The sequence below is a fragment of the Saimiri boliviensis genome, chromosome 15 (assembly GCF_048565385.1).
Source record: "Saimiri boliviensis isolate mSaiBol1 chromosome 15, mSaiBol1.pri, whole genome shotgun sequence".
Classification (NCBI taxonomy): Eukaryota; Metazoa; Chordata; class Mammalia; order Primates; family Cebidae; genus Saimiri; species Saimiri boliviensis.
The window spans coordinates 61,964,564-61,992,399 of record NC_133463.1 but is presented as its reverse complement, the minus strand read 5'-3'; the positions used below and the strand labels follow the sequence as shown (position 1 = coordinate 61,992,399).

At 31.5% G+C, this 27,836-nt stretch overlaps 1 protein-coding gene across 8 annotated transcripts in view; it reads left to right on the top strand.

Annotated features, from left to right (window-relative positions):
* CSMD3 (CUB and Sushi multiple domains 3) overlaps positions 1-27,836 on the top strand; it is a 1,243,168-nt gene that overhangs the window by 796,232 nt on the left and 419,100 nt on the right. For all 8 annotated transcript variants that reach the window (XM_039464529.2, XM_074387065.1, XM_074387064.1 and 5 more), the window contains 5 exons: positions 1,786-1,973; positions 6,900-7,088; positions 14,379-14,495; positions 21,630-21,845; positions 23,342-23,530. In XM_039464529.2, the coding sequence (XP_039320463.1) occupies positions 1,786-1,973; positions 6,900-7,088; positions 14,379-14,495; positions 21,630-21,845; positions 23,342-23,530 (899 nt within the window). The remainder of the gene's footprint in view (positions 1-1,785; positions 1,974-6,899; positions 7,089-14,378; positions 14,496-21,629; positions 21,846-23,341; positions 23,531-27,836) is intronic.

Sequence of the window (27,836 nt, the reverse complement as noted above, 5' to 3'; positions counted from 1 at the left end):
GTTAATACAAAACATTCTATTATATTGAGTACTTTTTTTGGTAAAATTAGTAACTACCCTCAAGAAAAGAAAGACATTTTTAACTTTAAGATGCATTTGTTCTTTTATTGATCCAATAAATATTTCTTGAGTGTCTGCTGTAACCGAAGCATTGACAAAAACACACTGATTAACCTCATGGAATTTATAGACTTCTAAGGGAAACAGTTGTCTAAAAAGTAAATACAACTGTGATTAGTGTCACAAAAGGCATAGTAAATTGTGGCAGTAAAATAGAGGGAATAACCTACAATGTGAGGACAAAAGAAGTCTTGCACATATTTAAGGTGAAACAGAAAAATATGTAGGAAAATTTTGGTTAAAGTAAGAAAAATAATTTTCTAGACTTCAAGAACATCACAGGCAAGAGAAAAAGATTTTAGTCCACATAAAGATTTTTCCACAGTTTGGATCTTGGATCCAGGTTCAGGATGCAGTATAACCTTGAAGCACAAGGAAAGAATGCAAAATGCTATTTTTATTAAAATAGATGTTAAACATATTAAAAGTAGCTTTGTGTTGATTGATGCTTATAAAATAAGTTAATATGTTTTAAAGACTTGAAAACAGCAGAGCAACCAAAAATCTAATGATAAAATCAGACATCATAGCATAGAGATTAGAGTCAAGGAGAGTTGGTTTTGATGCCTACTTCTATTATTTAAAATAATGTAATACTATTTAAGTTTTAAAGGCAGCTGGGCTCAGTGGCTCATGCCTGTAATCCCAGTACTTTGGGAGGCTGAGATAGGTGGATCACTTGAGATCAGGACTTAGAGACCAGCCTGGCCAAAATGATGAAACCTGTATCTACAGAAAATAGAAAAATTAGCCAGGTGTGGTAGCACACACCTGTAATTCCAGCTACTCAGAAGGCTGAGGCATGAGAATTGCTTGAGTTGAGGAGGTAGAGGCTTCACTGACCCAAGATGGCACCACTGCACTCCAGCCCAGGTAATGGAGTGAGACTCTGTCTCTAAACAAACAAACAAAAAACCACACACAAAAACAAACAAACAAAAACAAGTTTTGAAGGTCTTGGTTTTCTTACCTGGAAAGTGGGTTTAATAATATTTGCTACACCATAGGGTTAATGGGAGGAGTACATAAACTAATGTAGATGAAGTCTTTAGTAGAGCTGCTGACCCTTTAGTAAACATCAAATGCAGCATCATTAGTTATTAACTACTTAGAACACTTGTTTTCAAATACAAACTTTATCACATATTTAATAGCCAAAATAGATTTGTCTAAAAATTTGTATAAATGTTATACATCAATAAAAAACACTTGAATAAAAAATAATTATAAAAGCAGATGTCAAATTTGAAATGTATATGTTGTTAAGATGAGAATCTGATTATCTGATTGAAAATAAATGTAAACCACATGATTTTCCATAAAAATGAGGAAGGCAACCAAAGATAACTCCAATAATATGTTTAATTCATGAACAGGACAGTTATTTACTGAAGATAATTTATAGTATTTGAAAGAATTATACTTAGGAACAACAAGTATATACATAACTTTTTAATAATTTTTCATAGGAATGAGAGCTTATACCTTTGGTATTGATAAATGTTGACGTCTTAAATGACATCTTAGATATTAGATAAGCTAAAGAAAATTATAATATAAAATGGTAAAAATTTTAAATAGTAATTTAAATAGCAATCTAAAGCATTGTTTTTTTTATATAGTGTTAATTTTAAATACATTTTCACATATGTCTTTTAATCTTAGATTTCAGACTGAACTGAATTATGATGTTCTGGAAGTTCATGATGGGCCAAATCTTCTGTCACCATTGCTTGGATCTTACAATGGCACCCAAGTGCCCCAGTTTCTATTTAGTAGCAGTAATTTTATATACCTTCTGTTTACAACAGACAACAGTCGTTCCAATAATGGTTTCAAGATTCATTATGAAAGTAAGTAGTGATAAAATTTTTTGATTTCCTCATTCTGTTTGCCCTACATTTTATATTATTATAGTTTTACTAAGAGAAATAGTAGCTCTATTTATTTATTTTAAATCAAAGCTTTCCTTCATGTGTAAGGTTAATGCTTTATAAGGTGTGTGTTTTAGTAAATTCTGCAACTGATTTTCCAGCAATATATATCTAATAACATTATTAAATGAAATACTAAAGAAATGTCAGAAGTATCAAATCATTATTTAAAATAAGTTTATGTACCAATTATTTGTGTGTTCTATAAAGCAGATAATAGGCAGTAATTGTCAGTCTAAGATATATATGAAAGTTTTAGCTTTTACTTCACAAATTCAGTTATTCTTTTATAGTTTCCTCACAGTAATTGCACATATTTTCCATTTAAAATATTTAATTTTATTATTTTGCATAAAATACTGAAAATCATATTAAAAGTAAAATGTAAACTGTATACATATATGTATTAATATATGATTAATATAGAGAAAACCATATTAATACAAGCTATAATTCATAGTGTTGGAATCATTATAATCCCTATTAAATCTCATGGTTTTGTTAAAAAGTCTAAAATATTTTTGATTTTTGAAAAATTTTGATGGTGATATGAACATAGAAACAAGCTTTTTTTTTTTTTCCTTTTTAAACATCTTGCACGTGTGGCTGTTATTGCATAAGATTTATGTGTGTGCAAATACATATAAATTTACATGTGCATACATTTTCATCATGAATGCATAACCATATACCTTTGCATAAAATGCACTTTTGGTAAATGAATCTAACAGCACATTTAAGAGGGTTATTAAAATATATCTTTATTTCAAGTGCATATATTACATTATTTCTTTTTATATTCAAGTCTCCTATGACCCCTTTCCCCTCAAGAAAAAAATTCTGCATTTGAAATATATAGTTTTATATTTGCTGTTGGACATCTATCTTAAATAGATACAGTCAATGAAGTCATGGATTTTTAAAATAATAGTCAATATAGATCATTACTTTTTGTTAATCATCTTATCTACAGTATTGTTTAACTATATTAACTTTCCTTTATTTTGAGCTTTGTGGCAATGAAAATATGTTTTGAAAACATCATTGTAAAGTTCAACAAAAGATTGCACACATACTTAGGGGTTCAAATGAACTAAAGTGCCTTAACTGGGATTTTTAGTCTAACATGTATGCTAAAGCTGAGTCAAATTAGTCATTTAGAAGAAAAATCTACTTCAAAAAAATTAATTCTCACTAGTAATTAATTGATATCAATATGCAGGCAGCTTTTCTTTTGTTCCATTGCTGTATTCTTTACCCAGTAAATAATATTCAATCACATTCCACCCAAAGTATGTGGTCTTTGTCAGAAACAGGACTATTTTGAAGATTAAATGTAGCGAAACATGGAAAGTATGTCAGTATAACTGCTAACATGCAGTACGTTCTTAATAAATGATAGACTTTACATTTCTCCTACATAATCTAGTCAGATAAGAAATAAAAATGAGAAGTCCTGCTCAAATGCATACCTTCAGTCAGCAAGTTTGTCACTTATATGTCCTTAGTGGCATAGTCCAAGTTATTTTTTATGGCTAGTGTTCTAAATGAAGAATTGGAAGCTGAAAGCTGAGAAACATTGAGATTGATTAGAGCCACAGTGGTATTAATTTGGCCAAATCTAGTAGGATGCAATAACTTTGTATTTAAATTTGTCTGTAAGAAACCACTTCTCTCATTTTATTCTGTTAGTCTTGTAGTATATTTACTCCAGTGAAATAGTCTTCAACATCATAAATCCTTTCTTACCAAGAAACAAACAAAAAGCCTTCTCATTCATCTCTTTCTTACTGTTTCCTTAGCTGAAGGTAACTAAAATCTTTTTCAAACGAACTATTCACAAACCTCAAAATCACTAGATTACTAATTAGAACATTAATAATACATTTGACATTTCGTGTATTTCTATTTTTCTTAATCGAATTCATTGAAAGGGAAAGTAATTCCCCAGGTGACCAAAATCCTATACAAAGGAATGAGTGCAATGCCACCACTGCTTGCACCCCAGGTTTCTGTTGTATTCCTTTTCCCAAGGCATTTTTACCCCATTCTATCTGCCCCCCAAAACACAGGGATTTCAAAAACCATATCAATAGATAAGATTATTTATAACTTTCAAAACACATTAAACTTATAACAACATAGAGTGGACTTTAGGAATATAATTTATTTATTTCTGTAGTCCTTCCCCAGGAAAAATCACATCTGTTTATTATGTCGTATTGCTTGAAATATGAATATAATTAAGTCTTGTATATCTAAATATTATATAAAACTTTAAAATTGAAAACGTATACAAAACAAACCTATAGACATATATTCATGTCCAAATATATATTTTTTCGTATGAATGTATATTTTTCCAATTAAGGAAAATGGTAGATATCTAAAATAATGTATAATTTATGATCAATAGATATTTGAGGGGAGGAGTAGTAGAAATAGAAACATAAAATGTTCAAGTATTTTTATTACCTAAATAAGAAAAATGTCTATTTTGAGATTCTACCTTTAAAAAAAAAAAAAAAAAAAAAGCTCTATAAAACAATAAGAAAAATGAGATTTACGTTAATGCCGTTTGATATAATCCAGAGATGTACTTCCAAAAATTACGTACATTGCCAAAATTTAAGAACCTTCTAAAACTGGCTGGGCACAGTGGCTCACACCTGTAGTCCCAGTACTTTGGAGGCTGAGGCAGGTGGATCACTTGAGGTCAGGAATTTGAGACCAAGCTGGCCAAAACGGTGAAACAACGTCTCTACTAAAAATACAAAAATTAGCCAGGCATGGCGGTGCATCCTGTACTCTCAGCTACTCGGGAACCTGAGGCAGGAGAACTGATTGAACCTGGGAGGCAGAGGCTGCAGTGAGCAGAGATTAGTCACTGCATTCTAGCCTGGGCGACAGTGCCAGACTTTGTCTCAAAGAAAAAAAAAAAAAAAAAAAAAAAAAAGAATCGTCTAAAACTACTTATCAATTGTGCTTTAATTTTTAATAATGCCTATTTGTTAATAAATCATACTGATATTAGTTCATCATGACGTTTCTTATTTTCTCAATTTTGCAACATTTCCGTTGCCTTGAATTATGCCTTGAGTTATTTGCTTGTCAATAAATTATGAACTATTTATTTAGACTTATTTTCATGACTCTTAGATCAATGCAGCACAGTGAAAGACATAAAAGAAATATATCATCCTACTTTATCAGTTGAAAAACCAAGAAAGGCAAATGAATTATTAATGCTGTATATTCATTGACCTCTATGTAGGTCAGTAACCAAAACCATTAAAATCAGTTTTTAATAATTAAATTTTACTGTAATTTGCATTGTCTATTACCTCTGCAACCCCCCCCCCCCATTTCTCTGATTTTAGAGGATTTTATTACAATGTTAAGAGTTTTATGTAAAGGAAAGTTATATGTAACCTCGAACATTGGAAGAAATTAAAACCTGAAGGAAGGGCATCTAAACTTTACTGTTAAAGACTGAGAAGATTGTGTACCTTAAGGGGAAAACTGAAGGTATTCCTATGAGAGAACACATAAAACTAGTGAGGAGACTTATCTGATTGATATAAAGAATGACCATTGGGAGATAATGACAATTTAGAATAGTAAAGTCTAAATTGGGAATCTTAATTTTCAGGGTGATGACTTGAATATCGTGCCATTAGTCATAGAGTATTAAAGCAATGAAAAAAAAGTTGTATTGAAGATAAAATTGTCTCTAATATATTTCTGTTTCTCATTAAAAAGTAGCATTTAGATGAAATGAATTTGCTAGATAAATATACTTAAAATGTACAATTTCCCTCTTTAAAATTAAACTTCTGTTTTGCACTATTTTGTTTAGCTTCATTTTTAAATTGGGTAGCCAATACAAATAAATATGTTCTCATATAAATGTGATTTAATGTAATTACAAAATTTAAAAAATGTTAGTTACTATTTTGGAATATAGAAATAGTAGTTATTCACTGTTTAAATCTCCTGTACAGGAAGAAAAAATAGTAATTACTTGTTATACCTTATACCAGTGGTTTTCAATTGTGGGCGTTCTTGCATCCAAGAAATGTGTAGCAATATCTGGAGATATCTGTTACTGTCATGATTGAAGAAGCGCTACTGGGATCAAACAGCTGAAGGCCAGGAATGTTTCTAAACAGACTTCAATGCATGGGACACCCACAACACAGAAGTATCCAGTCCAAAATGTCATTAGTGTCAAGGCTGAGAAGCTATATCTTATTAAAGGAAAAACATTGCCATGGTATGATCTCAGCTAGGGATTGTAAATTGCAAGGAAGATATCAGGAGACACTGAAGTGTACTAGAGACTACTGGTAACAGCAGCAGTTAGCCACCAGAGGAAATGAACTAATCGGTTTTACTTAGAATGGTTCTGGTTTTCATATTTTCATACCTTGCAAAATGCCTCTACTCTTCTTATTTATTTATTTAGTGATTAAATGAGACAATTTTATATAATATTTAGAAATGTGCTTGGAATAAAATAAGTTCAAGAAATGTTAACTATTGCTATGATTATTACTGTTATATATGTGCATACATACACAAAATTTGTGTCAATACAAAGTTTTGTAGATAATTGTACATTTTCATCAAGTTCTTACATAATTAAATGACCTGAATTTGATCCTTACTGGTAGGAAATAAGAAAAAAAAATTATTAAATAAATTTCTGATTTTAAAAATAAGGTATGAGTACCTTTATTTGTAAAAATCATTGCTTGTTGTTGTTTGAAGAACTAGGAATTATTTACAGCAAATTCGAATCGAATCAAGCTTACTTTTTATTTTCTCCCCTTTGTTTTCCAGGTGTTACAGTGAACACATATTCTTGCTTGGATCCTGGCATACCTGTACATGGTCGTCGCTATGGTCATGATTTCTCCATTGGTTCTACTGTTTCATTTAGTTGTGATCCAGGATACAGGTTGAGTCATGAAGAGCCCCTTCTATGTGAAAAAAACCACTGGTGGAGTCATCCACTCCCAACTTGTGATGGTAATACCTCATTCAACATGCAAAATATGCTGATTTATAAATAGGAAAATCAGTATAGTTATTTGTATGGGGTTTACCATAATTGTAAATCTTTTAGAATTTTAAAGGAATCTTTTGAATTCTGGCAAATTCATGTTATCAAAACATTAATGAAATAGACTATTGCTAATTAGCCAAACTTACCCCATTCTTAAAGATATTATCTATTTATCTACTCTGTTTATATATGCATATATATTTAAAACTGACCTATGTAACTATTTTAAGACCATACTGTGGACCTTTTGAAAACAGACTTGAAAATGCCAAATTGGTATAAGAAGAAAGTCCTGGAAAAAATGCCGCATTTGCTTCCTGCCTTGAACAGCAACATGTCCCAGTTCAAATGGAAGACCAGCCTCACAATTCTAACCATCTACATGCACCATGGTAGTTTACTTAGATTGCTCTGTTGTGGCAAGTTTCTAGTTATAATTAATAGTATGCCAGTGTTCTTTACTGCTTCTTTGTTTCTATGAGAATAAATCAGAAGTGCTTCATTTTTCAGGAAATGTATATGAAATTCCTGTGGAAGAAACTGCTTCTCCTAAGATTGGGAAGTGCTTGCATACTTGCTTGTCAAAAAGCACACTCAGTGTAAATCTATGTATTATTTTTTTAACTATGCATTTTAATTTCTATTTACAGCACTATTTTCAAATTCTATACTTATTCTTTCTTAAGTTGGAAGATGCCATTTGTCATTTTATAATTAAATTTTCAAGTACTCTCAGTGCCATCATTTTTTAAACATCTTTAAGCTAATTTTTTATATCAAGATTTTAAAAAGTCATCAAAAATCTTCCTTTAATTAGGTATGATAACATTTGTAATCGTCAACATTCTTGTGATTGTAAGTGACAAAAACCTGACTCTGTTTTTTAAAAATAAAAGCAGAAGCTGTTGTTCAACTGTTCAAATAGTAGAAAAGGCAAGGTGGCATACCTCTCATTGTTAATAAGTATAAATTCAAAACTTTTAAAGAATTTCTCCATCTTCCTCCTAGACTTTTCTTTGTGTAGTCACATAATTCTCTTATATTGCTGCTAAGCTTTTTCCATATGAGGAAATGGCAATAGTGTATACACTCTCAAGAAGATGGAAGTTGATAGCCATGTATCTTCAGGTTCAGAGAGGAATGAGAGCTCTTTCTTATTATTCTAATTAGAAAAATCCCAGGGAAGGTGTTTAATTGGTCCACGTCTAAACTAGTAACTATAGTAAAAGAGAAGGCTCCCTTATGATTGGCCTTGTCTTGGTCATGTGCTCATCTGTCCCTATGGTTGAGACAAACCATGGTGGTATAAAGGTCCTATTTTTGCCAGACCCTGATAAAGCTACAAGGTTGGCATGAATAAAGAGCATTCACCATGAAACAAAGGTATGGAGGCAATATTTTAAGAACCAGGAAGATAAAAAATCATGGCAAGCTATCAACATGCTTAACTTTTATTAATAATAAAAGCAAATATGTCCAGTTTTCTCAGGAGCAGCACAGGCCCTCATCATTTTTCACCAGTGCAACAGCAATCATTTCTGAGTTTTTCAATCCCACCCCATGTTTCTGACTAAGGTTATTTCATGCTTTTTTTCCATATCCAAAATTCTTAATGGCTTTTTATTGCTTAGAAATGAAAGCTCAAGTGACTAATCATAGAATTCATGATCCTTAACCTTGAGGAATACATCATTTTCACTGATGTCTCCGTCCTGCATTCTTACAATGAAAATTTTAAGAGGTCAAATCATGTTACTTTTAACCTCTATTATGATCTGGCTTCCTCTTTTGTATTGCTGTTTCATGTTGAGTGTAACTGGACAAGGATGGAATATTATATTCACTTAAAAATGTCTAAGCTTTGTATAAAGCAGCTACTTAATATTTTTTTTTCTGTTGACTCATACTAAACTCAACTATTGTATCACTTAGTGAACAGATTTGATCAGATCTTTCCTTCAGTCTAATCTTTTGCCCCAGAGGTAACTAGTCCAAATCTCCTGAGGTAACAAGGGAGAAATGAACAAACAGAATTTATTGCCCTGTTCCAAGAATGTAAACTTGATTGGCCTAGACTGGCTAATACTTGTGTACAGTGTGCTTGACTCTAACATGCATCAGCTTTTGTGATGTCTTTATATCTCACAATTAGCTGTTTTACAAAGCAAAGCAGGCAATGTAATATGGTGGCCATAATAGTGATGACTAATATTTATTGAGTTTTTACCATGTGCTGATACTGCTACAGGTGCTTTCTGTATTTTAAATCATTTTCTCTTTCAAGATAAGTGCTATTCTAATCACCACTTGTAGATGATAAAACTAAGGCAAAGGAAAATTAAGAACCTCAGTGTGCATAATCCCACTCATTAACGGTAAGGTCAGAATTTAAATCCAGGCAGCCTAGATTCAGATCCTACGCACAAGTCTACCACTATACTGTCACCTGCCCACATTCTACACAATAGGAAAATACTAAAATTATCAAAATAAAATATAGATGATAAATTTGTTATTCTTTTCTCAGTGATGTCACATACTTATTTTAAGGACTTTATACAGAAATATATATTTTTATATATACAGCCATTTTAATAGTTTATAGATACTCTGTGCTACTTGGAATGTGTAACTGAAAAACAGGACATTACCCTTTTTGCTATCAATTATAAAAAAGAAAAATAATAATTTGATTAAATTCTATTTTCTGGGTATATACTTAGGTTTTGAAGTAAAAATGGATCCTTCATTCATATTTCACTATTGACTGAGGAACTTTGAATCTTGAAACAGAAATTATTTTGTTAGATTCTGGACTATTTTGTAAATTCTGTGCCTTACTTTTTAAAAATTTCACTTCTTAAAGAATGATTCTGCTTCCTCTTTTAAACTTTTATGTCTAGTTTTGAACAAGCAGCCAGAGTAAGCTTTTATAAATGAAGGTAAATCAGGACAACCCCTTACCTTCTTGCACCTGTCTTCCCAGGCAGAATAAAATCCAAAGACTTTTGCACGATTTGATTAACCCCAGCTATTCTGGGCCCTTACTACTTCCCATACCTCATCCTTAACCACTCTCTTCCTCATTCATGCTACTCCTCTCCAACTACACGTGTCTCCTGATTACTTTTCCCAATATGAGAATCCTTTCCCATTCCTCCCATTCTGCCCCTCCAATCCTCTCTTCCTTTCTCCTGAATCAGGATTCCCCCATAGAACCGCATGACTCACTCCCTGATTTCACTCAAAACTACACACTCAAAATTTATCTCAGGAATTATGTAATAAGTAACCCCTTTTATGCCACTTAAATTTTTCCTCCTAGTATTTTTTACTCTTTTTATAATATTTTTTGGTATTGTCTGCTTTCCTAATAGAATACACACTCCATGTAATAAGGACTTTGCTAGATTCACTGTTGCACCCTCAATGCCAAAAATAGTCCTCGTCAAACAGTTGGCACTCAATAAATCTCTGTTGAATCAAATGAAGCTAAATTCTCCATGAAATTGAAATACTTACTATTGCTTTTGATTTTGCATATATATTTTCTGGTTTTTGCTTCCATGAATTTTGTTCTTTTTCCCCTGGAATGTTCTAGCCCTTCCCTCAACCATGCATATCAAAATTATAATTAACTTTTAAATGTAATGAACTTGATCATGCTTTTTCTGAACAAAACAACTGGGCATAATTTTGACTTTTCTTAGACTCTGTAGTTCTCTATATTTATATGTCATTTATTGCTACCTATAACCACCTGTTGACTTGCTAACTCAGTATTTATTAATTATGCTATATAGACACTATAAAAAGATGAGCATAGCAGTGTTTATATTCTTCTTGAGTTAGTAGAATGAATAATAGTTATGCTCATTATCTTATTTTTCTTATATTTTTATAATCAAGAACCAGGTATTCTTGTAGCTTTAACATGTATTTGTAAAAGATAGCCTGTGACACAGAGATTTATTTTTTTAATAATAGTTTTTACTAACTACTTTTATTAGATCTTGCTTCTAAACATCTCTGGAGTATTTTTGATAAAACTGAGATTTGAATGGCTGTAAGGTAAGCCAAACAAGAATTTTTAGGAGAGCATTTTGCTTTGTCCAACATATAAAGTGTTAAGGACAGCATATATGCTAAAAGTCACATATGAGTGATGTTTTCTATGCAATGGGGACATGAGTTTGTAATGAGCTATGGGCTAGGGTTGAGAGCAGATGCTGAGTCTGAAGCAACCCTTCAGGAACTGGGCATTGTTACTTAAGACACCTTCCCTGTTAATATATGTGTAGGTGTGCTATGTCCTGAATTGCCTAAGACATACTCTGTTTTCACCTTCTGTCCTGAGACCCCAATTTTAATCTCAAATTATCCCATGTTGATTTGACTTTTTCTAGCCCTTCCTTCAACTATGCTTATATGTGAAAAATTCATTTACTTTACGTGAGAGCAAAACACTAAAAAATTTATTTTGTGAGACATGTAACACTAAAAAATTAAGTGGTTTAGTGTCACTCAAATCCTTAAGAGGCAGACCAACATGGAACTGAATGGACTTAAACCTCATTATTTCCCTTATTTCTTTAGTCTTATTAAAATACTTGAATACATAGGTTAAAACAGCAGATATACCTGGATTAAGGTTTAGGTTTCTAGAAATTCAAGATAAACCACTGTGTCTAGAACCCAAGTATAAACAGTCTCAGTTTAAGAGCATAAAAGGGAGACATGAAAATAGGAAAAGAAGAAATGAGATTAAAAGCAAACAAATCAACAAATTAAAAATTAATGGGATTTGTAATAGATGGTTATTTCCATGCCTCATTGCAATACTCAAAGTGTTTTAATGGATCCTGGTTCAAAAAATGTCTATTTTAGATATAGACAGACTAGCACTGGCCCAGTGTGTATCACTAACAAGGACATAGTTTTAAATTTACAGGTCTGGGCAATTATGTAAATTCAAGTGCTCAGCTTTTGAAGAGACTTCACTGTTTCAAAACTCTAATAGATATTTATCCTGTGAAAAAGCAGTATCATATGTGGCAACAATCAGGGAGAAAAATCTCTGCTGGCCAAGATTACTGTGTACCTGGTTAATTGTTCTCCACTAATTGGACTGTCAGTATGAATATAAATGATGGCCTTGAGGTTTTTTTTATACATCGATCATTTGTGAGGGAAGTGTTACAAAATCAAACATAAGTTAAGAACATCATAGCTTGCTAAAACAGTGTTCTTAATGTGGAAAAACATCAACACAATTCAAGAATCTGCTTAATATTATCGACCTTGTAACCTGACTGTTTGAGTTCTTTCTATACTTGCTTTTTCACCTGCAAATTGAATAATTACAGCATTTTTCTCAAAAGGTTGTTGTGGGTGCTGAGTTAATGTGAAGAAAATCTGCACAATAGTGCCAGCCACCTTTTAAGTTCAAAACAGTGTTTGGTATTTTTTTTTTTTAATTAGAATTAGTAAGTCATTGCAATTGTATCCTAAATTTTATTAGATATAAAATAAAATTTATGTGTCTTCATGTTTTTACTTTCATCTTTCAAAATAAAACTTAAATTCCATTATTTCCCAACTATTTACTATGAAATTCCATCTTTAATTATCTTTAATGTCTGCATCCAATGATAATTATTTTCAAATAACATAAAACTCCACTTTATTATAAAACTATATTCTATATATTGCCAAATGATTCTAGTCAAAGTAATAGTATGGATGCTTGTTATTAATATATTAGTTTTTGGCCATTCCTCCTAAATTTTTAAATGTGTTTATGTGTTACATAGGTTTATTCATTTACCTACAGAATGTCCTTTTAAGTTCCCTCTTCTACATAGGTATATAGGTACAGCTTACAGACAAAAAATTCCCAAGAAATTCCTCCAAGAAGTTTCTCCCAATAAACTTCTCAAGAAGTAGGATACTTGACAAATTGTCTTTATTAGAAAGAATACTGATATACAGAAAAACTTTCTCTCAACTTCTTAATGCATACACCCACACACACACAGATATACAAACACACACATACATGTGCATGCTCCGGAGCACATATCTGAAGTATTTCCTAAAAATCTGCATCCCTCTTTTTTGTTACTTTTTGTGTATTTTAAACTAACTTAACTCTCTTAATTTTCATTCTTCTGTTCATTGAGAAATTTTATCTAGGCTGTATGACATATAGTCCTTCGAAATAGTGACTGTAGGTTTTAATTCAGTAGACATATTCACTCATCTAATTTCACTGAACAAATTCATATAATGCTATAGTGTTAGGTGTTTTTGGAAGAGACAAAAAACCAAAACTCACTTTTCTAGTGTGCTGGGAAAGTGGGGCAAGGATCAAATTAGACAAGGGTACATGTTGCATTCGTGATTCTTACTGCCCTTGGCTATGTCTAAGAGGTGGCCTTTCCAAGTGAATAGAATAAAGGGTCAACAAATTCTCTGCTCCCAAAAGAATAAAAATTTTCACTAGGCAGTATTTTTTTTGGCTCCTCCAAGTTTCAATTTTGATAACATTGTCTGGCATACCATAAGCACTGGTGGTTATTGAATATAGTAGAAGACGTTGTAAACTATGATTTGTTCTCAAATAAATGAATGTCAAATCAAATACTAATTTTTAACCTCAGATTATTAACTTATTTTATCTTAGAATATTTACTTACAAAACTACACCCCCTCAAAAGATTCTTTTTATTCATAATATTTCCTAGAAAAATACAGAAGTACAGAAGAAGCCTTTAAAACTTTTACAACTTACCTCATAGTTTTAAAAGGAATCCTATAAAGAATGACACATATCCCTTTAGGATTCTATATCAAAGAATTTTACACAATTAACAATTCATTTTCCTAGTGCTTAATAAGAGGAACTGCTAAACAATTACTCATGTTTAATTTCCATCAATTAATGCAAATATTGCTTATAATTAGAAATGTATTAGTACATCAAATTCAAATGTGGAAAGTGAAGCCATGTTCTCTTGGGAACGGTAGTAATTCTCAGATGCTACTAAATATCTTTTCCTTCTCTAGTGCTTGCAGTGGATAAAATGATTTCCTAGTATTGGAAAAGGTCAATATATATATACCAGTTATTACTAGGATGTAGCTTAAGCAAAGATAACGAGACTCCTCATTTCAAGAGAGAAGATAAGAGATTTGTTCACACTCTGTCTCTCTCACTGCCAATCACATGGCTGTATTTCTTTGTATTTCAGCATTGTGTGGAGGAGATGTTAGAGGGCCTAGTGGAACAATCTTATCACCTGGTTACCCGGAATTTTATCCAAATTCTCTGAATTGTACGTGGACGGTTGATGTAACTCATGGAAAAGGTAATTTGCCTCATGAAATAATAATTGGACTATCTTCTGAATTTTCATTGAATTTATTTTTATTTCATTGTTCTTTACATGTTATTTTGCATGAGCAAAAACAGATCAATACTACAATATGCTAAAACAAATTTCAATTTAAATAATTGCCACAAAGAATTATGTTTACCCTTCTATAGTGTTATATATTGTGCTTATGTTTTTACCAGGCTGTTGATATGAGAATTTTTTTTTACTTTTGATATAATAAACTAATGTCATTTGAAATTTTTATAACAAGAAAACCTCAAACCAGATGGCTTTAGTTTCTGTCATAGTGTTAAGAAGTTGATTTCAGGAGTTCAAAGGGGGATATGAGATGCTCTGATGTACTGAGCCAATTTTAAAGCAACTAGTATATGTTTATATACACTTGTTTATAAATGTTCATTTTTGTTTATAATTTATAAATTTATAGCCATTCTATAAATATCTGTGTCTCAGATTCTTTAATACAGAGCTGCATATGTGTCTCACATAATTAGAGTGTAAAATTGCACTCTGCATAAGGTAGAGGTTAATAAATGTCCTTTTACAAATAAACAAATAAATAAAAGGCTCTGTAATATTAATATGGTTCATTCATGAGATTCAACCAAACTCATAAAACTTTTACAACCTACTTCACTGTTTTGAAAGGAATCCTATAAGTAATGACATGTATTCCTTTAGGAATCCATAACAAACAATTTTACATAATTAATAATTCATTTTCTTAGTGCTTAAAAAGAGGGACTGCTAAACAATTACTCATGTTTTATTTACCATCCGTTTTTTGAAAATATCGCTTATAATTAGAAATGTGTAAGTACATACTTCAAATTTATTAATGTACAGTGTAATTTATCAAGGTAACAACTTATCAATGGTAAAATGACCATTCTAATACATCAAAACAAAAAATACATTAAAATTATTTACTTGAAAATCTCTGTGAGCTTATCTACAAAGGAGCTAGTTTATTCATTTTAAAATCTAATTTTGATAATTATTCTTTCTTTTAGCCTGTTGGTGTATTATATTATTGAATTTTACTACTAAATTGTACTTACTGATTTTAATATAGAAAATTTAAAAAAAGAAAATCAAAACAAAATACTTTTAGCAATGAAAAGATGTTATTACAAATAAAACTAAAAGCTTGTGTTTAATACACTTAAATTTATTGTGTTTTCACAAATAAAGTTTGCCTTTGATAAAATTACAAATTATTTTATCGGGAAATGAGAATTATGCCAGGACTATTTTTGTTAGATTTCTACAATGAACTAAATATTATTGAGAAAAATGTTGTTAAAATGAGTATTCTAGTACTGAATAGCAGGAATGAGGTAGAAGACTTTAAAAACTCTTGATTTTTGTTGCTCTTTGTTAATAGAAGACTCTGCTGGAAGTTAACCAAATGTCCTGTTATTCCACTGTGCAGTAGATTAATGGAGTTTAAGATAAGCTCCCTGATATTATAGAAGGGAGTGGAGGGCTACATATTGCTTGCTATGTAAATAGAGGTTTAATTAACACTTAAGGTTTTGTGTCTTCATAGGTTACAAGTGTTAATTAAATCTGTATTTACATGGCAAGAGATGCAGATGTAGATGCCTTTAAGAATCAGCTAAGTTTGTTTGAAGTACAACTCTTCCAAAGTGTAGCCAAAGTTACATGAAAGGAAAATCTCCAAGTTGTAAGAAATATGCAAAGTAACAGAGTCTAATCTCTTACGTACTCAGAAAACTAGTTTCTCCGTATGGTATTCCAAAAACATGATGAATTGGCCTGTTGCGGATATTTCTGTTGATGGAAACAGTACTTCTTGGGAAAACCTGCTCAACTGGGAAAACCTGCTCATTTTTTACATATTTAATTGTTTTAAAATTATTCTGCAGCCATTATCCCTGTTCTGCTCTGTGGAGCTACACCATAAAAACAGCCTAATCTTTGCTCCAAACAAAAGCTCCTGAAACACATCAACTCACCATTCTAAGACTACCATGTTTTTCATGTCCACTATCCCTGGATCCTTACTCCAAGTCTTTTCTTACCATACTAAACACTCCTAGTTCCTTTAATTCATCATAAGATAATATCTTCATTTTCATCACCACTCTAATCAACTTTCTCTGGATGTGTTCCAGCTTATCTCTAAAATATGGTTTGCTAAAATAAACACATCATGGCATAGTGAAACACTACAATTATTTTCATCAAAGAAGACAGTATTTTTGTTAATTAACTTTTTGCTGCCATGTTATACTACTAATTGATAAAGAGTTTGCAGTTACCTAAATCATCTTTTTAGGTTACTGAGACTTTAAAATACAGATAAACTCAATTCCTAAAATTCTATAATCATGCAATAGCTTTTTTTCTGTCTTCCGTGCAAACTTTTATATTTACCCCTGTTATATTGTATCATATTGATTTTGATTCAGAGTTCCTATGAGATCATTTTAAAGTGATTTACATTTCATTTGCGTTTATATTATATTCATTTACATTCTTATATAAGCATGATAATTAGTACTTTAAGGGTCTATAAGTATCTTTACAAAGATAGATCTAAATATCTAAATATTTAAGAAATAATAAAATTTAAATGTACCATCTGCAGTCTCTTCACCATTAACATTAAGTCAGGGTGTATGGATACACACAATTGTTCAATAGTTTCAAAGTCAGTTAACTACAGTATCATTCGGCCTACATGGCTCCTTATTCACAAGGGCACCATGAGAGATTTTCCTGAAACACATTGTAGAAGTCAAGATGCTAATTATAAGTAGTTACTGAAAACCTTGAGAAAAAAAAAAAAGTACATCAGAAAAAACCCTTAGACTCTTAGAAGTTGGACTGTACTTAAAGAAAGCATAGTCCACACTTATTACTTTACAAATTAGGAAAAAAATAATTCAAATGGCCACTTTAGGCAATAGCTTGTGGCATGACTGTAACTAAAACCAAGATATTAGCATTATTTTACTTTAAGTATGTCTATATATATATCTGTAACATCAATTACCTTTATTGGGCATCTTGAATTAGCATTCTTACAAGAAGTAATTATAATATTGAAACCACTGACTTTTTCTCCCTGCCTTTTTAGCATTGTATGTCTTTGCCTGTCTAATCCCCTTCTTTCCAAAATGTCTATCCTAGGTCTGCACCTCCACAAACTTCTTGCTTTTGAAGGTCATTGCCTTTTTGCTTTGGGAGGTCATTGCTGTAGTTTTTGTTGTTGTTTGTTTGTTTTCTGAGATGGCTTCTCATTCTGTTACCCAGGCTGATCTTGGCTCACTGAAGCCTCAATCCTGGGCTCAGACCATGCTCCCACCTGAGCCTCTTGAGTAGGTGGGACTACAGTGCACACCACCACACCCAGCTAAGTTTTGTATATTTTGGCTGAGAGAGGGTTTTGCCATGTTCCCCAAACTGACCTAAAACTCCTGGACTCAAGCAATCTAACCGCTTAGACCTCCCAAAGTGCTGGAATTACAGATGTGAGCACCAGACCTGGATGGTCATTACTTTTGAACGTCATTTTTAGACACCTCTACTGACCTCTTCGACAAATTAGTTACCCATATATATATATATATATATTTTTTTTTTTTGAGATGGAGTCTTACTCCATTGCCAGGCTAGAGTGCAGTGGTGCAATCTCGGCCTACTGTAACCTCTGACTCCCTGGTTCAAGCGATTCTCCTGCCTCAGCCTCCTGAGTAGCTGAGATTACAGGCACGAGCCACCACGCTCAGTTAATTGTTTGGCATTTTTAGTAGAGACGGGTTTCACCATGTTGGCCAGGATGGTCTCTATCTCCTGACCTTGTGATCTGCCTGCCTCGGCTTCCCAAAGTACTAGAATTACAGGCATGACTCACTGTGCCTGGCCTCGTTATCTCTATTTTGATGCTCGTATACTGACTTATATTAGACAGTTTGGCAGAATGCTTAAAATTTTGGTTCATTTATCTGTTTCCTCAGGCCATGAGTTACTTACAGTCTTCTAAATATTTATATTCTGTAATGGCCAAAATATAGTAGTTTCTCAGGATCATTTACTTATTTGGATTAATTGAGCTTTGGCTCGACTTTGAAAGTCTTCAGCTGTTTTGCAGTAGTGAAAGAAAGCAAATATTACCATTTAATCCATGACTTGATGAACAGCAGCTTCTTTTTATAAAGTGGGTGGCCAGAGCTAAGTAACAGGAAAAACATTAGCTCTCATTTTGGGGAACTGATCAATAACAATAACACTTATTGAATATGCCCTCTGTGCCAGTAACTGTGCAAAGTCACTGTCGTGTTACCTTATTTAAACTGAAAAACAACCCTATTAAAACCCCATTTTACAGATGGGGTAAGAAGGGCTCAGAAGGTAATATTTAACAGTGGCTTTGTGGGCACCAATAAATATTCAATAAAATTTTAAAATAATTTATTCTACATATAACAGAATAAGCACATTTTTCTTGAAAATATAAATAGTATACACAATGATATATTTCTCCTTTTTTCAATCTACCATCTCTCCTACTGTACAACTATTTTTTTCTTAGCTTTATAGCAGAAATAAGACTGACTTATCTGAACTTTCCACCCTTACATTATTTTGTAGCAGCTAATCTGGAGAGCAAAGCATCTTCTCTTTACTATGTCAAAATTCTATTTTCTTTCCATCTGTCTAGTACCAATACTGATTTTATACTATAGAACATTTGAAAAACTAACTTAATGTTTGGACTCCCTCTAAAAGGGCTCTTGTATTCCCTCCCATTATAAAGAGAAGAAAAAAAATCATAACTTACATTTTTGAAAAATAATCTGAAAATAGCACCTTATATATTTCAAATCTTTCTCAAATACAAAATTGCTGATTTATTATGCAATAATAATTTTGTTGTGTTAATGTTTGTGTTTTCAGTATATTTGTTTTGGTCTCGCTTTCTATCACTTTTTTTTTTTAAATAACAATGGAGACTTAAGAATTTCAAACATTTGGAACAAAAATGTAAATGAAAAGGAATGTTACTTGTCATACTCGGGTTTTTGGAATTTTCTTTATTCTTTTTTTTTAATTGTACTTTAGGTTCTGGGGTAAATGTGCACATCATGCATGATTGTTGCATAGGTACATACATGGCAATGTGGTTTGCTGCTTCCATCCCCCCATCACCTATGTCTGGCATTTCTCCCCACATTATCCCTTCTCACCACCCCACCCCTCGCTGTCCCTCCCTTCCCCATGTCCATGTTTTCTCATTGTTCAACACCCTCCTGTGAGTGAAAACATGCAGTGTTTGATTTTCTGTTCTTGTGTCAGTTTGCTGAGAATGATGGTTTCCAGATTCATCCATGTCCCTACAAAGGACATTAACTCATCGTTTTTTATGGCTGCATAGTATTCCATGGTTTATATGTGCCACATTTTCCTTGTCCAGTCTAACGTCTATGGGCATTTGAGTTAGTTTCAGGTCTTTGCTATTATAAACAGTGCCACTATGAACATAGGTGTGCATGTGTCTTTATAATAGAATGACTTATAATCCTTTGGGTATATACCCAGTAATGGATTGGTGGACCAAATGGAATTTCTATTTCTAGGTCCTTGAGGAATTGCCACACTGTCTTTCACAATGGTTGAACTAATTTACACTCCCACCAACAATGTAAAAGTGTTAGCAAATACTTCGGTAATTATTTAGGTCATGTACAAAAAAATAAAGCACCTCAAGGGAAGGATCCCCGTGGCAACCATTTTTTGTTTCATACAGCACCTAACAGTGTATTATGTGTATTTGTGTGTGTGTGTGTTTGTGTGAAGTCATTAGCCTTTTATATGTTTAATTGACAGCATCATTAAATATCAATTTGATACCACAAGGAGTCCACTACATAGTCACTAGAATGGAACAAATTAAAAAGCCCCAGATTTTCAAGTATTGGAGAGGATATGGCACAACCATATTGTTTATGGAAGTGTAATCAGCATGGCCACTTTGTAAAACAGTATTTGTTAAAGCAGAACACATATTATTACCCTGTCATTCAGTAATTTCACTCCTAGATACATACTCAACAGAAATAAGCACATATATTCACCAAAGAAATACTAAAATGTTCTAGCAGCACTGTCTACGTTTGTGATAAACTGCAAACGACTTTAGTAACCATCAACAATTGAACAGGGAAATATATGTGGTATATCCACAAGGTGGAACGCTATACTATGCATCACCAAAAATGAACCACCCACAACTACACACAATTATATTGAGAAATCTAACATACCTAATGTTGAGTAAAAGAAGTCAGATCCAAAAGAGGGTATGTTATATGATTCCATTCTAGAAATTAAAAAAATATATATACAAAGCAGCAAAATTCAGCCTATTAGAAGTTGAGTGAGTGGTTACCTTTGGAAAACTAAAGTGACAACAGTTTTATAAAGAAGGCTCTGGTTGTTGCTAATGTTGTGGCTATTGATTTGGATACTATTTGCAAAGGTGTTCAGTTTGTGAAAATTCACTGAGCAGAACACTTACATATAAATTTTCAAGCAAATTACGTGCACAGGTTGAACTGTGTGACAAATAAATGGAGAATAATTACATTCATTTAGCAAATAGCATTCCCTATGCCTGTCTCATACTTCTCTTCTAAAATAAACACACATATTTGGAAGTTAAGTGCTATAATATTAAGCACTGTTTTTATGTTGGTTGAGGGGATTGAAGAAGGAAAAGGAGGCATGTACAATATTTACCAGGAAGTTGCACCTCTGTTATAAACAAAAGATATGTATTTCTCTTGTAATTTTCAGAAAATCAGATAATTCCTTTTTGGGAACTGATTTTTAATTTTATTTTCAGGCAGTTTCCAAGACATGACTCACTATATCTCTTATAATGAACGTGAAGGAAAAGCACATACAAAATGAATAATAAACTATATAACTATATATTTAGAATATTTTATAACAGTGCCTCTCGTTTTCAGAAAATACAATTATAAGGAAAGTCCTGGCTAATAGTTTGACAGAAACTCTCTGTGTTTTACTGATGTACCTGCAAATTCAATTTTTCTATTTTTTAAATAGGTGTGCAGTTCAACTTCCACACTTTTCATTTAGAAGATCATCATGACTACTTACTGATCACAGAGAATGGCAGTTTTACCCAACCACTGGCACGCCTGACTGGTTCAGATCTTCCTCCAACAATCAATGCTGGTCTCTATGGAAATTTCAGGGCTCAATTGCGTTTCATTTCAGATTTTTCAATATCATATGAAGGATTTAACATTACATTCTCTGGTGAGAAAATTTAAAAAAGAGCTCATTCAATAACTTTTAAAACATCAGTTTTTCAAGGTATGAGCATAACTGACAATAAAACAGAGAGGGAAAAGTAACAGAAAAGAAGATAAAGTTAAAAAAGAAGAAAGCAAAGAAATAGCTGTCAAGTTTTAAGGAAACTTTGGAATACGTTGAAGATTATCTTTATAATAAATAGGGGAAAAGCCAAAAATAAATTAATTTGTTACAAATCTACTAGAAGTACAATAATTACATTTCTTTAATTTACAATCCTGTGTCTAGGAAAAGGCATAGAAGGCATAGTCCACAGGCAAGGATTAAGATAAACGTAATTTATTATTCTGGAATTAAATAATCTGTAATCAAATTAACATAGTTACTCCTTTCTTCTAGTATAACCTCAGTTATAAACAGTAGTATTACTTGGCTTACAGGGGGGAGCAAATGTATGAGATAAAAGACAATAAAAAGTATTCCTACTGCTTAGAGTTCTACTTTCCATTTGAATGAACACAACTAGCTATTTCTTAATACAGACACAAATTAATAAGTAAATCTTAGGCCAACTTGCTAACATTAAAATGATACAAACTAACCTTGTTCTTAAACAATTATTTTAGTATTTGGATGGAAATATTTGGATGCTAAAATCATTAAGCTATTTTGTCATGAATAGTAAATGAACAAAACCTAGAATGTTTTTTAAAAAAGTCCAAATAAAATTTTTAAAGCATAATATAGTAGCTAATCAACATGAAACAATGCCTCTTGTTCTTTATTGCATTTACACAGTAACTGCTTTGGGGATATTTTTAGATAAGCTACTTCTCCTTAGGACTGTATAGAAATTATAATGTTTAATCAATGCTACTGTTTCATACCCTGAAGACTGTTTAGTTGTTCATTTTCATAATGTTCATTTATTGCCTGGGGAAAAGTTCCTGTAAAAATCCATAATATAACAATTTTCAATGGATGGTCACTTCAGTCTCACATAAACCTTTGCATCTCAAGTCATGTATTTTTCCAAATATGCATTAATTCAATTTCTTGTATACAAGAAGCAGAGGACCTTTATCATTTAAATGTAAAACATTAAGCAGAACGCATTTCAAAAGCACAAATGATTTCATTTCAAATGTTATTTTGTGTTTGAAAATATGCAGTTCTTATGCCATTATAAGTAAAAAATATATTAAATGAAGGTGTTTCTAATGCAGAAAAAAATAAGATAAATAGCTATATTTTTCTCAGAAGGTTATATATTCTCATCTTTGAATACTACACATAAAAATATTTATCAAGTTATTAGATATTTCACAAAAGAATTAAAGTATGTGTGCCATTTGTAGTTATTGATAGTTATTCACATAGTCACTTTAAAATATATGACTATGTTCTAAAAACAATAGGAATATATCCTTAAAAGTAACCACTATCATTTTCTTTGTCTTTTCCTCCCCCTTGGGGAAATCTTTCTCTCTAATTTACAGAATACAACCTTGAACCTTGTGAAGATCCTGGCATTCCTCAATATGGTAACCGAATTGGTTTCAACTTTGGGGTTGGTGACACTCTGACCTTCTCATGCTCATCGGGTTATCGACTGGAAGGAACGTCAGAGATCATCTGTCTTGGTGGTGGCCGACGAGTGTGGAGTGCACCTCTGCCAAGGTGTGTGGGTACGTGGTCAGCTGCTTTCATTTGCTTGTATGTGTAGTCACTGTCCATGGAGTTGCATGGTTACACCCTTTGTTTTTTATAATTTGTTGAACTTCTTCATTTATTTTACATTAGTTATTTCAATTTTTTTTTTCTATTTGGCAATCTGTATAATGCAATTAACTTCTCTACTGCTCCATTCAAGAAACCATGCTTCTAAATTTGTTTTCAATTACGGATAAAAAATGAATTAGATAGATAGATAGATAGTTACATATGTAGATACATGGAAATATATGATAGATGATAGAAAGATAGATGGATGGATAGATAGATGATAAATAGTAGGAATATGATAGGTACATAATAATATTGAGATAGGTTATAGATTAGCTAGATAAAGGAAGAATAGAAATGGATAGAATCATTTTGAGAGCTCACAGAAAATGGAATTCTTGTATTTTATTGATAGTATATTATGACTAAGGTTTTGACAATAATTTATAACTTAAAATTAACATGCATAAAAGATGATTACAAGAGAAAGTGCCAAATGAAGAATAGATAGTTTAAGGTCTGTCAATGAATTTGTTGGCTAAGTATTTGATATATTAAGAGAGCTATTTATTTATGTTGTGAAATAAAGAATAACTATAATTAAAGTATTGGAAGTGTGAAGTCACCATCTCAATCTTTGGAAGTAAATATTTTGACTTATAAAAAGAAAAAATGTTCAGTATAAAATTAAAGGGCTTTTCATTAAGACATATCATTCCCTATTTAAATTAGAAAATATGAAGGCAAGAACTTCTTGCTGTTTAGTGATTATCAGTACATAGTCTTATTAAAGAATAAGATTTAAATGGTCATTTTATAATTATTTTTTAAAGCTATTAAAAATTATCATAAGCATTTAATTTAAATTAATTATAAATCTAATTATGGGTCACAAATCAGTGAAAGTTATAATATGCTACAAAATCAGGAAAATTGTTAGAGATTTAAATGTGATTTAAGAAATGTGATTTAATCCCCTACTCTTTACGATGGATACAAAATACCCCACGGATTAAAATACGAGTGAGGAAGTGATATCATTTTTGCCTCATTCATTATATTGTCCAATATAGAGAATGTGAGAATTCCTATGGAACTACAAATCAAGCCAAAAAATATGACCATCCAAGTTAATGTGGGTGTGAAGTCTTTGATTGTAATGAGATTGTTTTCAAGATACATAACAGATGAAATTTCTTTTTAAAATCACAGATTTTTATAGAAATGGCACAAGCAACCACAGAGGCTTGAAGTTAGGAGGTGATTAATAATCATACTCTCAGGACATCTTTTATAAGAGCTATGCAGGGTGCATTCTTTTTTTTCTTTCCTCTTTTTTTTTAAGGATATTTTATTGTTTTTTCCCCTTGCTATTGCCAGATTTGAAATTCCTGTACTTTACTTCATTATGTCTGTTTTCATTTTTGTGACTATTTTCAAAGGTAGTTAATGAAACCTTTGGAATAGTTCAAGTGAGGGCTACAGAGTGCCTCATCATTTGATATTTGGCCAATACACTTTTCTAAACTTCATTTTACTCATCAGCAAAATGGTTATAACTGTAGCACCTAACTCATTGTTATGGGTTATTTATGAAAATTAAAATACATTAGTCATGTAAATCGGACACCTGGCACAATCCCTGGAATATAGAAAGCATTCTGAATTTAGATTTTATTTTAACTAATTGTTTTGAGTATAATCTGCTGTCTTTCCAGCCTGTCAGTTTAATTTATAAAATAAAATATAGTAGGAAATAATTCCATTTTATAATACACTAACGTAATGAAGACCTGCTAGGCTCTCTTATGCAAAGTTATCTCATTTAATCCTTACTATAATCTTGATATTATATTTTTAATTTTTCATTAGAAGAAGCCGGAGCCTTAGAGATGCTAAATAACTTGCCCAAGACCATCACGTTTGTAAGATGTAGCACTACTGTTTCATTTCAAAGCCCCCGCTTTTTTTTTTTTTTTTTTTTCCTCACTAGTGTCTAGGGAAAAGTGATTCTAGGACTCTGTCATACAGAATTAAAATTTTTTCTCAGAGTAACTAAATACATGCGAGGCTGTTATATAGGTTGAAACAAAGTGTTTACATGTCTATTTTCAAAATTTAGTTGACATTTACAATACATTTTAATAAATGGATTTATGAAGACCTGACATTGCAAAAATCAGTAACTTTGAGTTAATTTTATTTTGTTAAGATGTTTCTTTGAGACTGGTTTATTTGTGCCTAAATCTTTAATGGGAAGGATGAAAGAAAATTATTCTGTGGACAAATTTAAAAAACAAAGTTATTGCCATGAGAATTTCCCTCCACCCCCCACCATTTTCAGATTAGCTGTGCTTGCTTTTAAACTTATTGAAATTTACAATTACGTCTATTGACCTTAATAAATTCCATGATAGGAATACATTTCAGTTACAAGATCAGGATAAATATTTCTTTAACAATAAATATATTTTTAAATGTTGCTTTTCTAAATTTTTTGAACTTCTTTCTTTACTGCTTTGCTCATGCTTTAAAAAAAAAAACATGTTTCTTCTTGAATTTCTCATTCTACATACACATATGTATATATTTCTTCTTACTTCTTTTTTCACATTCAGTCTTCATTCAAATAAAATGTATGTTATTTGTAATCATCCATTTGAACTGATGTTTAGTTTTAGCAATGCTAATTTATTTGGACAGATTTTATTTCTTGTTAATCTCTTTGTACTTTTTACTTCATATATCCTAACACCAATTCTCTATTTCATACTTGTTTAAAAAATTGTTAGTCTTCAGCATTGCCAACTGCAAAAAAAAACTTTGGTTAACAATAGCCAAATTATACATAGGTTGTATTCCAAAAGTTTGCTTCTGTTTTGGTTAATTGGAATCTAAACATTATTTTTCTGGCACAAGGGTACAAATGATGGATACATTCCCAGACCAAACCCCAGATGAGTTTTTAGATTTTATATCAAGTACGAAACCAATATTAAAATTTATTTAAATGATTTGTGTATATACAGGTTATATAAGGCATCTGACTCTGGACAGTAAGGCAACTGATAAAGCTAGTTTTGGAAACTACATTTTATTTATATAAATTTTGATTTAGTATTTAGTGTACAGGTTAATTGATATCTTCATTTCTTTTGGTAGACTTTGGCAAAATTTATCTTATTCTGGTTGTTGAATGAGTAATAACATTTTTCTTTAAGCAATTTCTTGCATAAACTCTACATTTATGTTTAACATTTAAGAAAATATTACAATGTACTAGTACCATAATATGACCATTTACATCTATGAAGAATTGTGTCATGTAATATCTCATCCAAAAACCCACAAATGTTGTGAAAGCAAATTTAATACAACTATTTTATCAGTAAATATATGATGTCTATAAAAATATTCAAGGTTGAATACAAACCCAAGGGCAGATCCATGATTATTATAGTGTTTTGAGTCCAAATTCTGTGTGCAGTTCACAGAGGCACACCATTGTCTCTGATTGGAGATTCTGATAAAGTTGAGAGGAAATCTGGCCTTTATTAAGGCTGATACATGACTTTAGAAAACTTATTATGCTTGTCCTCTATTTAACTAGAAGAAATTTTTTTCAACCAAAGGCCATTTATCTGATGTTGCTTAAATGCAGAGAAATTTGTAGAAGCAGAAGAATCTTGATAAAAATCAAGAATATAACAGGAAAAGTTTTATTATGCTATTAGCAGCTAAGCACTCAATACACAAAATCTTGTTTACCATTTACTAATCAAGATGAAAGTTTTACTTTCTGAAACACATATCTATATATCTATAACTATACTTCACATTTTGGAAAAAAACTTTAAAAACATGAAAAATGATATTTTAGTTAAGATGTTTTGTATTTGAATGATTTTTTTTTAGAAACATGGAGAGCCATGTTTCTCAGGAATGAATATCTGATCACCTTTTTGAGTGGCAACCAATACCCAAGAGCAAAATAAAATGAAATAAAACAAAAATTTTAAGAAATATCCATAAGTTGATAAGTTGATTAAAATAAGAAACACTTTCCTTTTTTGGTTAAGATAAATACATGACTTCTTTTTCTAAAGTTTACATTACAAAAACACTGTCATTTACATTGTTATCTTTTTAAATTAGGAAAAACTTGCACATCTTCACTCAGCATCCAAATATACCAGGAACCAAGCTAGGCCATGTTGCAAATAAACAAGGAGCTAATGAAAGAATAAGTTGTTTTGGAAAGTAGATTAG